The sequence below is a fragment of the Dermacentor variabilis genome, chromosome 4 (assembly GCF_050947875.1).
Source record: "Dermacentor variabilis isolate Ectoservices chromosome 4, ASM5094787v1, whole genome shotgun sequence".
In the NCBI taxonomy this organism is placed as follows: domain Eukaryota; kingdom Metazoa; phylum Arthropoda; class Arachnida; order Ixodida; family Ixodidae; genus Dermacentor; species Dermacentor variabilis.
The window spans coordinates 44,702,413-44,717,645 of NC_134571.1; the positions used below are offsets into that span (position 1 = coordinate 44,702,413).

At 43.8% G+C, this 15,233-nt stretch overlaps 1 protein-coding gene across 12 annotated transcripts in view; it reads right to left on the minus strand.

The window, feature by feature from the left end:
- The window catches only part of Stim (stromal interaction molecule), a 53,241-nt gene that overhangs the window by 29,233 nt on the left and 8,775 nt on the right, over positions 1–15,233 (minus strand). For all 12 annotated transcript variants that reach the window (XM_075688855.1, XM_075688852.1, XM_075688854.1 and 9 more), the window contains exons 4-9: positions 14,777–14,888; positions 11,582–11,697; positions 11,142–11,313; positions 10,490–10,568; positions 6,922–7,188; positions 3,170–3,270 (exon numbers count right to left, since the gene is read on the minus strand). In XM_075688855.1, the coding sequence (XP_075544970.1) occupies positions 3,170–3,270; positions 6,922–7,188; positions 10,490–10,568; positions 11,142–11,313; positions 11,582–11,697; positions 14,777–14,888 (847 nt within the window). The remainder of the gene's footprint in view (positions 1–3,169; positions 3,271–6,921; positions 7,189–10,489; positions 10,569–11,141; positions 11,314–11,581; positions 11,698–14,776; positions 14,889–15,233) is intronic.

Here is a 15,233-nt window from a genome sequence, read left to right on the forward strand (position 1 = left end):
TTCACATGTGACCAACAGTGATTGATCATGTAGATCAGTCACGTATGCCGCAAGCTTTGTCTCCAGCTCAGAGAGAGAGAGAGAGAGAGAGAGAGAGAGAAAACTTCATGTAGTCGCCTGCAGAACGACACCATGACTAAATGGCGCCGTGACGCGGGCCCTGACTTCTTCTCAGCGGGTGGTCTCTACTCAACTCCAGCGCGTGTTACTCCCGCGGTCGGTCGCCCTGAGGGGCAACGTTCCGTCGGTTTCGCTCGGCCTTTGTCTTTCAAGAGCCGCCGAGAACTGCTGGACGGCCTAGGTTTGACTTTCGTGGTCGTAGCATTCCCCCGCAGCCGCGAGTCGCGGCGGAATCGTTGTACTTGTCGAAGCCTCATTGGGGAACTTGGTGCAATCCCATAGGATGTGAGTCATGGTGGCCCTCTCCCGCTGGCACACGTGGCACACATCACTCACATATAATTTAGGGTATAGATGAGTCATTAACACTGGGGTGGGTAAAGAACCAGTTTGCAATTGTCTGAACAGCACCGCCTCCGCTCGGCTCAGGCCCGGGTGCGGGGGTGGGAAAGTCCTTCGAGCCAGGCGGTGGAACTGTGTAAGTTCGTTGAACGTCATCATGCGGTCCTTGGCACTACACCACGTTGGACGGTCGGTTGCAGCGGCGTGGTTGGTTAGCGTTCGCGCCACTGCGTGTGCCGTCTCGTTGTGGTTATCGTGCTTCTCGGACGCATCGTTGACCGCGTGCGCCGGGAACCACTTGATTCTAACATACCGATTCTGTCGTTGCAGGTCGGCCGAGCACAGAACACGCACAGCCTCACCACACACTTTGCCCTTTGCATAATTCCGCACTGCACTTCGCGAATCGCACAACACCGTCCGGCACCCGGGGTCGGCAATGGCCAGGGCAATGGCCACCTCCTCCGCCTGACACGCCTCGCAGACCCGTAAGCTCGCCGCTGCCCTCGTCGCGCCGGACGACGCCTCGATGACGGTAGCTACGAACGCCGTGCAGTCTCCCTGGTATTCTGCCGCATCCACGAACCTTGCGTGCTCGTCCTTGGCGTGAAAGTCGATGAGGGCCTTGGCCCTCGCCGCTCTTCTCTCCTTGTTATATTCCGGGTTCACGTATCTCGGGATGAGGTTCACCCGAATCCGGCGCCGGGTTCCGTCCGGGACAGAAACGTCGCTACTCGCCGCTTTCGCTCCGGGCGTGAAGCCCAAGTATCGAAGTATGCGCCTGCCGGCTTCGGTCATAGAGAGCCGCTCCAGCTGGGCGGTCCGTTGCGCTTCCGCAATTTCGTCGAGGGTATTGTGTATCCCCAGGCTCGCCGCTCACCAACCTCAAGCCAAAAAGAGTAGAGCCTACTCATTTTTGCGCCCTAGTAACCCCTCCGTTAGGTGGCATCAGCAGTGCAACACTCGCGCCATTTCTCACAATATGCTGCAACCACAATGACCACCACCAGCACTTAGCTATGCAAAGAAGCCAGATTACAGGAGACGAAGAGCCATTCGGGGAAAACATCAGTGGATGCGCGAGAGCTGAGCGTTCCCACAGCTTTCATGCTGTAATTTATACTGAGCGTGATAGTACACTGTACTGTACACCTTTATCAGTAGGTACCTAAATTATGGACAACTGGCAACATTCCTGCTATGCCATGCTAGTGGACTCTTGAGCATGTCCAGCAGCACATTTTGCATAATATTTGTAAACATTAAATTCATGATAAATTGCTTGATATTCTATTTGATATCCAGCTTTTCTTTTTCTCGATTCGATTTAGTACAGTAAAACCTCGTTATACCGTACCCGCTTAAACAGTATTTTCGTTTTAAAAGTAGTAAAGTCAAATCCCTGACTCAGTGGCTATTGAACATAATGTGTTTTGTATCCGCATAAACCGTACCAGCTTATTGCGTATGTATCAGTTGACACGTAGTGTTTCCACTTTTCGTCGCGCAAACACGGCGGTGCGTCGTCTCCATCAGGTGGCCCGGCAGAACAACAAGCCTCAGAGATCAGCACAGCGGCCTCCAAGCGTACTGTGCGTTTGCGCGTGAAGCCACATCAACATCGTTTCGGTGCTGTGCCAGAAAGCGTTGTGGCGCCGTGCAAGCGGGAGCTCGCGTCATGCCGAAACTCGGATAAAAAAGACGCCGGGTGCTTAGCATAGAAGGAAAATTAGGCATCGTTCGTGCTATCGAACGTGACACGATAAGTTGGCGCTGGCACGCGACATGGGTCTACTGTTGACTACGGTGTGTGGCATTTGGAATGCGAAGAAGTTGCTCGGCAGCGCTGCCGTGACCGCGAAGAGATGTGGGCTGTGAGGTTCGACTTTTCGCCATGGTTGCCTCTGTTTTGCCGAAGTGTCGCCTAGCGGCAGCGATAAGGACGACACAGAAAGCGACAGCATGGGCAATTCAGGCCCGACAGTGGCAGAAGCTGCGCGTTACATTAGCTTCATGAATGCAATCATCGCGACGAGAACAGCACCCCGCAATGAAAAGGTGCCCTGCAACTTCTGCAACGCTACCGCGCCTGTGCACGGAGATTATGCAATGCCAACGAGGAATCTGCCATGTGAGTGTTTGCCGAGAAGAGGGTGCTGGCTGAAAAGCTGGCCCACAGCTTCAGCAAGTTTGAGGCCACTGCCGCCGCTGCTAGGCCGCTGCAGCATCAAACGAAAATAACACGTTTGTTGCGCGAAGTAAATAAATACTGCATGTTTTTTTCCCCTTTCATCACACTCTCTCCGAGTTCTGTTTTTGAGAGGTAAGTGGGTGATCTCATGCTATTTCAGTTAAGCAGTACTACCGTTTAGTACATACTTTTTCTGAACTCCAGCCAACTACAGTTTAACGAGGTTTCACTGTATTCAATTTGAAGTTTACTATTTGGTATTCACAGACCCCGAAATTGATAAATGAACACAATTAGCCTATTTCGTATCTATAGCTATTGCTTGTACTAGAAAGACCTGTCTGCCTGTCAGTGCTTAGAGAGTCACATGTTCAAAAAGTAACGCCCCCAATGTTGTCATTTCTTTGCTTCTGAAGCTCGTTATCCAAAAGCCTATCGATGATATGCAGCATCCAAAGTGATGCTGCCAGTTATATACAGATATATAGTAGAAGAACAACATTAAAGCAGTTTTACTTGGCCTGAAGGATTCGGTTGTCGATGTCATCGATGGAACTCCCATGCGCAATGCGAAAGGACCCCATGAAGCTTCCACGTTTTTTGCGAAGTTTTTCACACTGTGAGAAAAAAGGCAAAATGGACAGCATAAGAACCTGCTTACATATTATAGCTAAATACAGCACACATAGTACTAAATGGTTCTATGCAAAGTATCTAGAAAATTCATGTGATGCAAAAGTCATCTAAAGCTAAAAGCAAAGAAAAGGTATGTTGACAAGTAAAATTATTGCTCAGTACAACAAGTTTGCTTGCACACATAGCTTAACATACATTTTACTGCTACAGCAGTTTAAGTGTTGAAAACAAGGTTTATTGTTTGTACATCTGTGTTTCCTGTCATGCTGTCGCCAACAACTATTGTCGTCGCCCTCATCATTGTCACCGCATTGTTGTTATGCCATAACACCCTGAACACCTCAGCCTCAGGTTGATCCTTCCATGCAACGGTAAGAGAGCAATGACAATTGCCATCGTAACTAAAAGGATTTATCAATGAACACAGAAAACCCAGTTTCAAGCTTTAAGTGGTGTCGCAGTAAGATCATGAGGTTGCTATGCCACATGTGTAATCTTCAGCTGATTCAATTATTCTTTGCTCATCAACAGATAGGACAAATTTTTTTTAACACAATTGTCATGCTCTGCACCGGAAAGCACTGCACTACCAGCCACGCAGTGAACGAGAAAAATGCAAAAATGTAACCTACTAAAAAAACTGCCTCTGCTCTAAGGCTGAATAAATTACCCTGTAGCTGCACTGAAATCAAATCAAATCAAATCAAATCAAAGTTTATTTCATCTCTCAACAAAGAGAGAAAGGGGGTGGTGGGAAAAAGCTGCATTACTCCAGCTTGACTAAGCCCGGCACCCTATGGTACAATTCGACAGTGTGCAGCAGTAATATAGGTACATAGCATAAGTCAAGGCACTCTACAGGAAATGTGAAAAAAAAAATTAGAACATGGACGTACAGGCAGTAATTTTTCCCCCTTTTCCTTTTCTCCCTTTTTTATTGTGCAGAAAAAAAAATGAAGAAAAGAGAGGTACACACGAAATAATTTCAGAAAATAAGCTGTGACAATGCAGCTAAAAAATGAAAACAAAATTGAATACATCAGATGCATCAAACTCGATATACATAGACGACATACGCATAATGTGCATACACACATATACATACACTAATACTAATGTATACCAATACCAATGTATGTACTAATATGTATACAATAATTAAATACAAGTACGGAATCACACAGCGGGATTTTGCAAGAGGAAATAAGTGAAAGAAGAATGAGGAGACATAGTATCCTGGTTTAATCCACTTGTAGTTAGGGTGTTTAGTAGATCAGCTATGCAGTAGGACACAGATTGCTGTCCGTAATTAGTACGACAAAAGCTTGTTAACCAAATGTCGGCATGCCTCGTGTTACAGGGAATTTCGCGACGATTCAGGTTAAACAAATTTACATAATCAACATTTCCACTTCTTCTGTACAGGCATGCTTTACACCAAATATTTAGACGTGTGTTCTTTGGAGGAAAGGTTAGCTACAGCACGAATTGCTCGTTTTTGACATAATTTTAGTTTAGCGATGTTTTGTTTTGATGTCGTTGCCCAGACTAGGCGACAGTAATTTAGTGTAAAAAGAAAAAGTGAGTTATATACAGTTCGTTTCACAGTGGCAGGCAAGACATGTTGGTGTCTATGTAACAGTTCCATTATTCTGTTTAGCTTTCCGCAAAGAGATTCCACATGTTTGTTCCAAATCAGATTTTCTGAAAATATAACTCCTAGTGTTTTAACGTCTTTTAAAATTTTAATTTCCTCACTTTTTAAACACAACCTGTCATCAAGATTTAGGGCCTTACGCTTTGGACGAAACCTGATCGCTTGCGTTTTTTTAGCATTAATTCTTAAATAGTTTCTATCACACCAATTTGCGATATCCTGGAGCACAATGTTTGCATAATTGACCAGAGTGTCCGGATTTGTGCCCCTGAAAAAAATGGTGGTACTATCGTCTGCATAGCCTATCCAATTGATATTTTCAGTGGTCGAAAAAAGATCATTCATGTAAACAAGGAAAAGAAGTGGTCCAAGAATGCTCCCTTGTGGTACACCATGCGAGATAGATTTTATTTTTGAGTTTGAATGATTATGGCAAATGTACTGACACCAATGTTGCAGATACGAAGACAAGAGCTAGTTTGCGTGACCACATACTCCGTGTTGTTCAAGCTTAGCTAAAAGTGTAATATGATGAACAGTATCGAATGCTTTTGTAAAATCTAAATATATACCTAAGACTAGTTCTTTTGCATCAAATGCTGTAACTATAATTTCTTTTTGTGTTAGTAAAGCCAATTCTGTTGATCTGCCTTTGAGAAAATCATACTGCGATGTCGAGATGAGTGAGTGTTTGTCTAACAAACCATACAATTGCTTGTGTAGAATTTTTTTCTAAGCCCTTCGAAAAGAAAGGAAAAATGGAAATCTGCCTAAAGTTGTTTGGGTCGTTTTTATTTCCACCTTTGTGGATTGCTACCACTTTTGCAATCTGCATCTCCCCCAGAAAGCAGCTCTTTTCTAAGCATAAGTTGTAGATTTCAACTAAAATGGGCGCAATCATGTCTATAACAAATTTGACTGGCCTAACTTGCACATCATTTACATCACGTGATTTGGAATTTTTTAGGCAATAAAACACATTTTTCACTTCATTTTCACTTGTGGGAAAAAACACCATACTACCAGAAAATTGTGCTGTTTTATGAATCGAGGGTACGTCTGTTCTGTTGCAACTTGTAGGCTCTCCAACAGCTATGAAATGATCATTCAAAACATTTGAAAGATCTGCTCCGTGGACAACGCGGTCGTTCACAAGCATGCTGTCAACATTAGAAACATTGGTCTGTTTTATAAAACTGTTTAGTTGCTTCCAGAACCGAGCAGAGTTGCTCACCAGAGCAAGTTGAGCAGAGCAGAGTTGCTCAGAGTTGCTCACAAAACAGCACTGTGTCATGCTCTGGTTCTCTAGCACTAAACACAACAGACTTGTACTGGTAAACACTGCCTCCTCCAAAACACCGGTTGATTGATTAATCAACTTATTCATTTATTTACTTAATGATATGAGAGGTGCTGCAGTGGAGGTTTCTATCTTACTACTGAATGTTAGGAGTTTGTTATGCACAACCATTTCTTGGTACATGAGTGTTTTTAAATTCCACATCCACTGGAATGCAACCGCTTAGGTCAAGAAGCGAACCCACAACGCTATACTGAGTAGTCACAACAACGGATGCCAGAACAATAATGTTAAACCATGTTAACTCATTGTTAAAGGACTGAAGAAAACCAGCAAAATATGCTTATAGGTGATGAGCATAACTGTCTTTTCAAACATAGGGTTGATTATCATTTCAATGGTCTCATAAACACAGTCGAAATCCATGAGCTGCTTTCAGAACTTGTCAGGTTCAGCAAACCAGTAGCCTGTGCCTCTGTACGGCTTGCAAACAACACTGGTTATAATGAACTCTATTATTGATTACATCAAGGTCTGTTGCAGATGTATTTGAATTCTGCATAATCAGGTCGGTTACAATGAGAGCACACTGTATACAATTTACTAGAAAAATTAAAACAGCTGCACACATTGCCAAGTTTTAGTCAATGAAGTGTAGGTAAAGCTCAGACTGACCCCTTCCTTAGCCGCCACAAGCTGCTTCTCAGCGGCCGCCTTCTTGGCATTGTAGTGGCGCAACTCCAGCTCGTGCGTCAGCTGCAACCAGTGCTGCAAAGATGGTGGGGGCATCCAGCCACCCGTACCTCCAGACCTCACTGCCGAGCTCAGTGCTGCCTGTGCCGTGGCCAGCTGTTCCCGCAATGTCCGCACTTCCTCTTGCAGGCACTCTACGATGGTCCGCGTCTGTTCAGGGTCCGCTGAGCTCCAAAACTCTCGTTCTTGCTGTAGTAAAGTGAAAGGGGAAAATAAATAAATACTTAAATAAATAAATAAATAAAAATAAATAAATAAATAAAAAAGAAAAAAGAGAAAGAAGAAAGGACATGGCAATTGAACGGAGAAATAAAAGACTGTTATAATAAAAGTGCACAGAAGAAATGACACTATGCCTACCACTCAACTGTTATCGATGAGGTTACGTAAAGAACCTCATCAACAAGAAAGTCAAAGAAAGTGGTCCATGATTGTGCAAGTAGTCACAGAAACTGCATTGTCTGATGCAAAAAAGAGATGCCCAGACTATTAAAAATGTAGTGAAAGGTCCTGCATTCATCTCTCAACCATTTGGTGCTTTCCAACTTCTCAAATTGTCATCTCGGTGTTCCAACACAGGTACAGTTCAATTCTCACACAGAAAACAGGAGCTAATAAAATGTTGCACATTCAATCACAGTGATGTTTAAAAAGAAGAAAAGTGAATCACACTCTACAATGAGGAAATGGTACCATGTGATCATGGTACAATGAATTCCTGCTTCTGGTAACCCTCACAATAACTGAAAGACGATGTTACAATGGGAATTACAGTTAAGCCTCCATATAATATAGGTGGCGAAATCGACAGTTTGCTTTGTGATATCGAAGCTTTCTTGTATTGAAAATCAACCTTCTATGCAAATAAGTACAATCACCAATTTATAATTTTTTTGCATGGAAAGGACCGTAAAATTTTCCAAATTATTGGGCAAACGTAAAAAAACGAATTTCAATAAGCAAAATAATTCATTTTGTTGAACTTGAGATTCAGACACGAAAGATACTTTCATGCAGAGTTGACAATATCTTCACATCAGCAGTATGAAGCAAAGCGAGCCACGCTTTCGTATCCACTCTGCCCCACGGCTGATAGTGTCGCCCTCAGTGGGCCAACACTGTCATGAAAAGTGCCAAAAGGGGGCACCGAATGCTGCATTTCCTTCTCGCTTCAACGCATCTCCGAAATTTGAGATTATGCAGCCCCCAATACTAAACGGGGGCTGATGATCATGAAAGATAGCGTGCATGCTGCCACACAATTTTGCCCTGCTCACTCTTTGTACATGTGGCAGATTACCTTTAAAACAGGATGCAGGCTGCATACGCGCTGACAGCCATGTGCAGCCGTGGGCGCACTAGCAAAGGATGCGCACCAAGCTGCACCCTCCGCACCCTCTCCCGCGTGCTTGCCGTGCCCCCTCATATCCCCATGCTCATATGGAAAGACAGTGCTTGTCAAACCATGATCCTTTTTGGCTCCCCCTTGCACTCTTTCACTCACGCCCAAAGCACACAGTGCGTGGGGCGCAATAGGATCTTATCGCACTTGGCCACCCAGTTTGCTTCTACTGCCGCCACATCGATCATGTGGCCCACTATTGTAATAATCGCTGGTCTGCTTCAGTAGTCACTCTTGGTCACACGGCATGCAATTTGAAAGTTGCACTCGCAAGCAGCTGCTTGTAATTCATCCATTTCACAATCAGCGTCCACAGAAGTTTCCATTTATTGTCTCAGTATTCTTATGAAGCAGCTGCGAAATTTTGTTGTAATGAAATTGTGTTTATTTGATGTTCTAAATACATAATGTTCTATTGTCAAGAAGTTATAAAAAGTTAAATAATTTGTTCTCCTATAAATTTTGTTATATTGAAGGTCATTATGTCGAGGTTTAACTATACAATGCTTCTGACATGTAGAGTCACCGACTGATTTTTCAGACTCCAAAAATTCGGACATGCTCGATTATTCAGTCTGCTTCATGGCACTGCCCCTTCTCCCCACAGACCATAAGTTATAACAACTGCCGAAAGTTCAGACACCTTGCAACCTCTTGTCTGATTTTTTTGAACACTCCTTGAGCCAACTCGATCAAGAGCACCCTACACCGACTCTGACCGGTGCACGGTTCGACTTGCTGAACACCATTTTTGTTTTGAATGGAGCCTCCTTGCTGCCCCACGAAGTGGCGCTACTGCAAATCCCCGCTCATCATCATCGCTTCTACCTGGTTCAATAGAGTGGCTACAGCAGTTCTGCTTAGTAAGCCATGTCAAGGCAATCCAGCAGTTGATGTTTCTTTTTTTGTGCATGAAGCTGCGAGTAGGCCACGTTTTTCGTTTGTGCGACTGGTGTTGGCATGGCGGCATGGCGACATGGTGGTGTTTGCTTTGTGTGCTGTGTCGAGGTTGCGGTGATCCAACGCGGCATACGAAAACATTGCGTCAAGTGTCTAATGGCGCCGACAGTGCCCGCGCAGACTGTGCTGGAGAATGCCAGCAAGTGAGTGCCGGGAGGCCTAGGATTTGTCGCCTTCCGATGTGTTCCCTACTGACTCCGAAAATGTTCCGCCAAGACCTGCACAGTAGTTGCATACGATTCCGGGCACAGTCTCATTTGACAGTTTCACAGGTGCCGACACTGCTGTACTGACATGCGCAGAACTCGACGACGGCGAGATCATTCGTCAGGTTTCTGCTGCAACGCCGGACGATGACTCCAACTTGGAAGATGATGCACCATTTGCTATGCTGCCGTCGCATGCAGAGCGTGTACAAGCAGTGACTGTGTTTTCAGCCGCCTATAGTGACCGTATGACCCTCTCCAAGATTCAGGCTTATCTGATTGTGCGTAAACGAAACAGCGTGCAACGGCGCATTCACGATTTCTTCGAGCCTACTGCCGAGCCTGAATAAGTTTGTGGAAATAAGGGATTTATTTTTTCTTCTTAATCTGCTTTTTCGGACACCTGTTTATTCGGGCATTTCCGCAGTCCCCGTGAGGTCCGAATAAATGGTCGGCGACTGTATTGTTGCAAATAATACCGGTGTCACATGGCCACTTTCAGTTGCTATCGAGCCCGATCCAGATCGAAAATTCGTGACTGTGATTGGCTCCCTCCCACAGGTTGCACAAAGGAGCCAATCGCGACTGAGAAATTCAATCCCGATCAGGTTCGATTGCAATCAAAAGTGCACCGTGTGACACCCGTATAAGATTTGCAGAACATTTCTGCTATGTAGGCGACACTAAACACAAAAAGCTCTGCCCTGTCAAGCAATATGACTAATACGTCTCATCTGGAATACCTTGCAGGATAGATGTGACATTTGGGGCTAATATTAAATGATAAGGGTCTGTAAAAGGAGTGCTGCATTGCTAATCAATTCATTAGCAACATTTTTAATTTGCTAATCAGCCTTGCAAGCGTGGCTTTCCATGATGAAAAATCATAATGCGAAGAAGAGAAAGAAATGATGTTTCAAACCTTAGCAGCAAGGATTTCATCCTCCAGTCTCTGCTTTAGTATGACTGCAGTTTCCTGTTCCATCTTGGCTTTGTCCAACCTTCAGACCCAAAATATGACAAAATATAAACTGGTGAGCACACAATGTGTACAAATCAGGGTGAATGAGAACAGTGCACCATACATGGCCATGGCACAACCAAGGCAAGTGCGATAACACTCTTCTGTTAAGGCATTACCATATCTTTGTATCATCATGTCAGAATGACACACAAATGAGGGAAAAGAAAAGCTAAATAGAACACTTATTGTTTCCCAGAGCTTACACGCTGCAGAATGTGCAGACATCAACTGCACAGAAAGACAGCATTGAGTTCTTAAATAACTACACACAGATTCGTCATTAGTATTTCTTCCCCCATTTGCAATCTTGGTCTCACGTACTGTTGTTGAAACTTGGGACTTGTTGTATTTATTTTCTTCAAATGAGGACTCCCAGTCCAACGATAGCACATGCTCCTCATTGATTACGTGTTATACATCTATAATTGCAAAACAACTGAACTCAATTGAGTCCCCGAGTTCAGAGCATTGAGAGACAAAATATGGCCTCCCCTGTTGAAGCCTCGGAGCACTGGAGAGCCACATTCAAAGGCACAGCAGTGAATCTTACTCTCGCTGCAGCTCGGACAGCTGCTCCTCAGCTCTCTGTAGGCTATCCATGTCCTTCATCATCTTCTTCAGATGGCGCTGAGAGTAGTTGTGCTGCACGTATGCAAACCAGCAGCCGCCTATGGCAATCACCAGCGACAGCACCAGCAGCACATCCTTGACGTAGTTGTGATCTGCATGTGCACAAGAGGAGGAGGACAGGGTGTTTCTTCACTCAAGGACACAATTTGTTCAATCAGCAACATATAGAGGAATGTCACTATTCTTAGGTATCACTGACTAATGCAATACAGGCACCTCTTTTAGGTGTCACATGCACTATATTCCATCAGGTACTAGGATATCGATGTTTTAAAGTTTACAGTACAACCAAGCACACAGTGCGAGCTACACAATGTTTTCTGCAACTGCCAAGAGAACTAATTCAGGTGAGGTACTGACGTTTTGGAGGCCCAAAGAGCACAACATCCATGGCCTTGAGGGTAAGTTTCTGTTTGTGGATAACATCCTTGATGCCAAGCACGCTGCTCAGATAGTTGTTGTTGGCCACGGCCATTCTGGGAAAAAAATGACGTTTTCACACACGGTAAGTGTGTCCCTCCTCACACCTCAATAGCAATGAACAGAAAGCAATGCAAGAAAAGAAAGGAGAGACTGGCATATATGTGATGCCTCTTGCAAAACAGTTTTTGTAGCAACTAAAACAAGTCGCAACTGACTATTTCACTTCCAGATCAATTTATGTGGCTGCAACGGTTGGCTTCTGCGACTAGACTTAGTAGGACAGTAATATTAAATACTTGGTCTTATAAGTTCAGAATAAATAATACCGTATTTGCATAGATATAATGTGAGATTCTTTTTTCGAAATTTCCAGTCTGAGAACGCACCTAGCGTTATATTCGGGACTATCGCATGTATAATCATAATATATATATTTCGTTTTCGTAGAGACCAACAGCCTCACTCACATTATATTTTTGGTCGCATTATTTATGTGCAAATACGGTACACACAAAAACATACAATTCAGCAACTTGGTCCTACCAGATAATAAATTAAAAATGTAAAGAAAATACAAGCAAACAAACAAATACACAAATGAATAAATAAGAAAATGTCAGTGCCTAGTGGAAGTACGGCTGGCACATGAAACAAGAGAAACCTGACAGGCAATCATGTTAGCAGGCATGCAATGCACTGTCTACAATTGGATATTTTTAAATGGACTGACAACCAATTTTCATGGTACCCATCTTTTTTTAGTGCAATGGCAAGCTTACCGGTCAGAGTGAAGCGGTAACGCATAAAACATTGTGAACACTTTTTTATCAAAACTCTTTGATCTGCAGTGAGGACATAGTCAAGCCCTGGAAGCATACTGAAAACAGCGATAGATGGGCGCAATAGTGATTATACACTGTCATTGGTGGTAGGCAGATGACAAGTGTAGCCACAGCAGTGAGAAAGTATTATTTTGTTTATGAAGTCAATTTTCCAGTGATTCACCTTTTCCCAAGTGTTAAATTATTTCTACAATAACACCTTCGGGTTTTCATGGTTTCCTGTTCAACTGCTTTGGTGATTAACCAGTCAAGAGTTATTTAGCCAAGCCAAGTTCTTCAAAGCGAAATGACGCTTTTACACGTGATACGCAGTTCAGAGTGTTGCCGTAGCCATACATGCTAATGCTGTAGTGCTGGCACCCATTTACGATACAACTAGTCAATGGCCTTTTGTATCTCACAGGGAGACCACACAACTTTGGGTACTCACTCGCGAAATCGCACGTGTACAATGGCATGTGTGGGGCCACGCAATGTGGGATGCATTAAGACACTCGTTAGTGCAGACTTTCTTTACTTCGCAACATGCATATAATAAAGCGCAACCATCAAATAATATACTGTGACATTTCAGTGATGGTGAAAACACAGTAGTAAAATTGCGAATCCAGAAACGAATTCTTTATTGGGTAAACCTGTGCCCACAGAAAAAGGCCACACTCAAAGTACAACAATAGTGGCGAGCACAGTCGGTGATCATCAAAATCTGATCAGCGAGTCAGCTGTGTCCGCATTTGGTATACATGAGTCATCGAAGGTCCCAGCGTAATCGCTGGTGTCCGTGTGCCTTCCGGAAAGCACTACATAATTCACGTCATGCATACAATCAGATTACACAAGGTTCGGTGTTAACACACAATAGATAGAACCATTGACAACATTAGAAAAACTTCCAATACATGCAGGTGCGCCTTGCACCGAATGATACCGCTTGACATTTGGTAGCTGGTGAAAGTGGTCACCAGAGAAAGATGAACAGGTACACGTGTCAATACATGCTGCAATTTTAAGCCATAAGTGTGCTGTACTTAATACACCGCAATGACCACCGCAATGTAGACTGTGCTCTTCGTTCTCGACAGCTTTGCACTGGGTAAAAACGAAACTACTGTTTGCTGCAACCGCTGAGGTTGAAACCACAGCTGCTGTCAATACAATCATGGACGGTGACTTTGCAGTTATGAAGGCGCATGGCCGATGCATGCACCGAGTCAAAACGAAACTACCATTTGCTAAATCTACAGACGAAACCACGGTCACTATCGGCACGATCAAGGGTGGCGAACCCAGTTACGAAGGCACGCAACCGACGTGCGTACCGAGTCAAGATGAAACTACTGTTTGCACAACTACTGCGGACGAAAGTGCAGCCGCTATTGACGCACTCATGGATGACTACACAGTCATGAACACACGCCACTAACGCAATGCTATGCGCGGTGTTAAACGCAAGAATAAAGGCTTTAAAGGCAGAAATAGGCACGATGCGTTCTGGCGTTGCTGTCATTCGCATAAGATTTCCATTGACGACTATGGCAATGTGAACTCTGCTGCTTTGTTTTTATGGACACTAACACCATTTTTGCTCTTTCGCGTTGCACCTTTGTGCTGCTCCGTGCTTGCCAAGCTCTGAGAGTCATCCGAGTAAACCGATGGGTGCCCAAATGCATTCGAATGAGAGTTTCATTGCATTAAATAATGCACATGCCTGTTGGGATCAAAGAGCGAGCCTGGATTATCTGATTTTCTGCACTAAAGAGTTTTTACTGTACCAAGATTTCACCACCAGGCTGCGCCACCTTTTGGTTTTTGAGACTTCCTTCGCCAATTTAAAACTATAATTCCTACTTAAATTGAGAACAGCATGCTGGATTCTACCACCATGAATCATGGTCATTTATTTACATCAACCTCTCACAACACATGGTGGCCCCTTTTAAGAAAATTACAAAGGAAAATAATCGTTTAAAATATAAATGACTCATATTGAATGTTATTTGCCAATCACCATCTAGATTTAGAAAAAGGCATACTTGAATGTTCCACAGTTTACTTAAGTGCAGGATATTACATCATAAAATGAATTGCTAACTTAAAGCACAGCTGCTTCACAGAGGCATTGCGATGCTTGCACAGAACAAAAATTAAACATGAACAATAAAGAAGTTGCAATGTGCCTTCTTGACGCATGTTAAACTGTACAAAAATCCACATATTACCTACAATCTCCATAATGAGTGAGACTGCAATGCTAGTATGGAATGCTGCGACCAGAATGAATTAAAGTTACCTGGGCAGAGTTGAGCCATCCACCGCATTTTCTTCAAAGGTCTTTGAATACTGCGGCAGCTCAACGCAGCTGACCAGCCACTCGATCGTCTCTTCCACCGTCCAGTTGTGGACTACAGGGTTGCACAGGTTGTATAGGAGAGAAGAAAAATAGGTATGAGCACATTGGTGTCAGAAAGGGTGCACATTGTTAAGCAGCTAGATAGCTTTATTGACTTGGTATTCAGTAGCCTGAGCTTTAGCAGGCTTTGTAGCCTTTAAGTACCTATGACAGATAAAGCTTTTCATTTGGCAGCATGAAAAATGCAATGCTAGCCATTAAGCCTCAAGGCTGCTTCTCACATTGTGGAAAAGCTGAAGAGTTCCTTTAAAATAAGTCTGGAGAGTTGAAGGGAAGCTTTAGTTCAGGCCCAGCTCAAATCTTTTTATTGAGATACATGCAAAATGCATAGATTTTC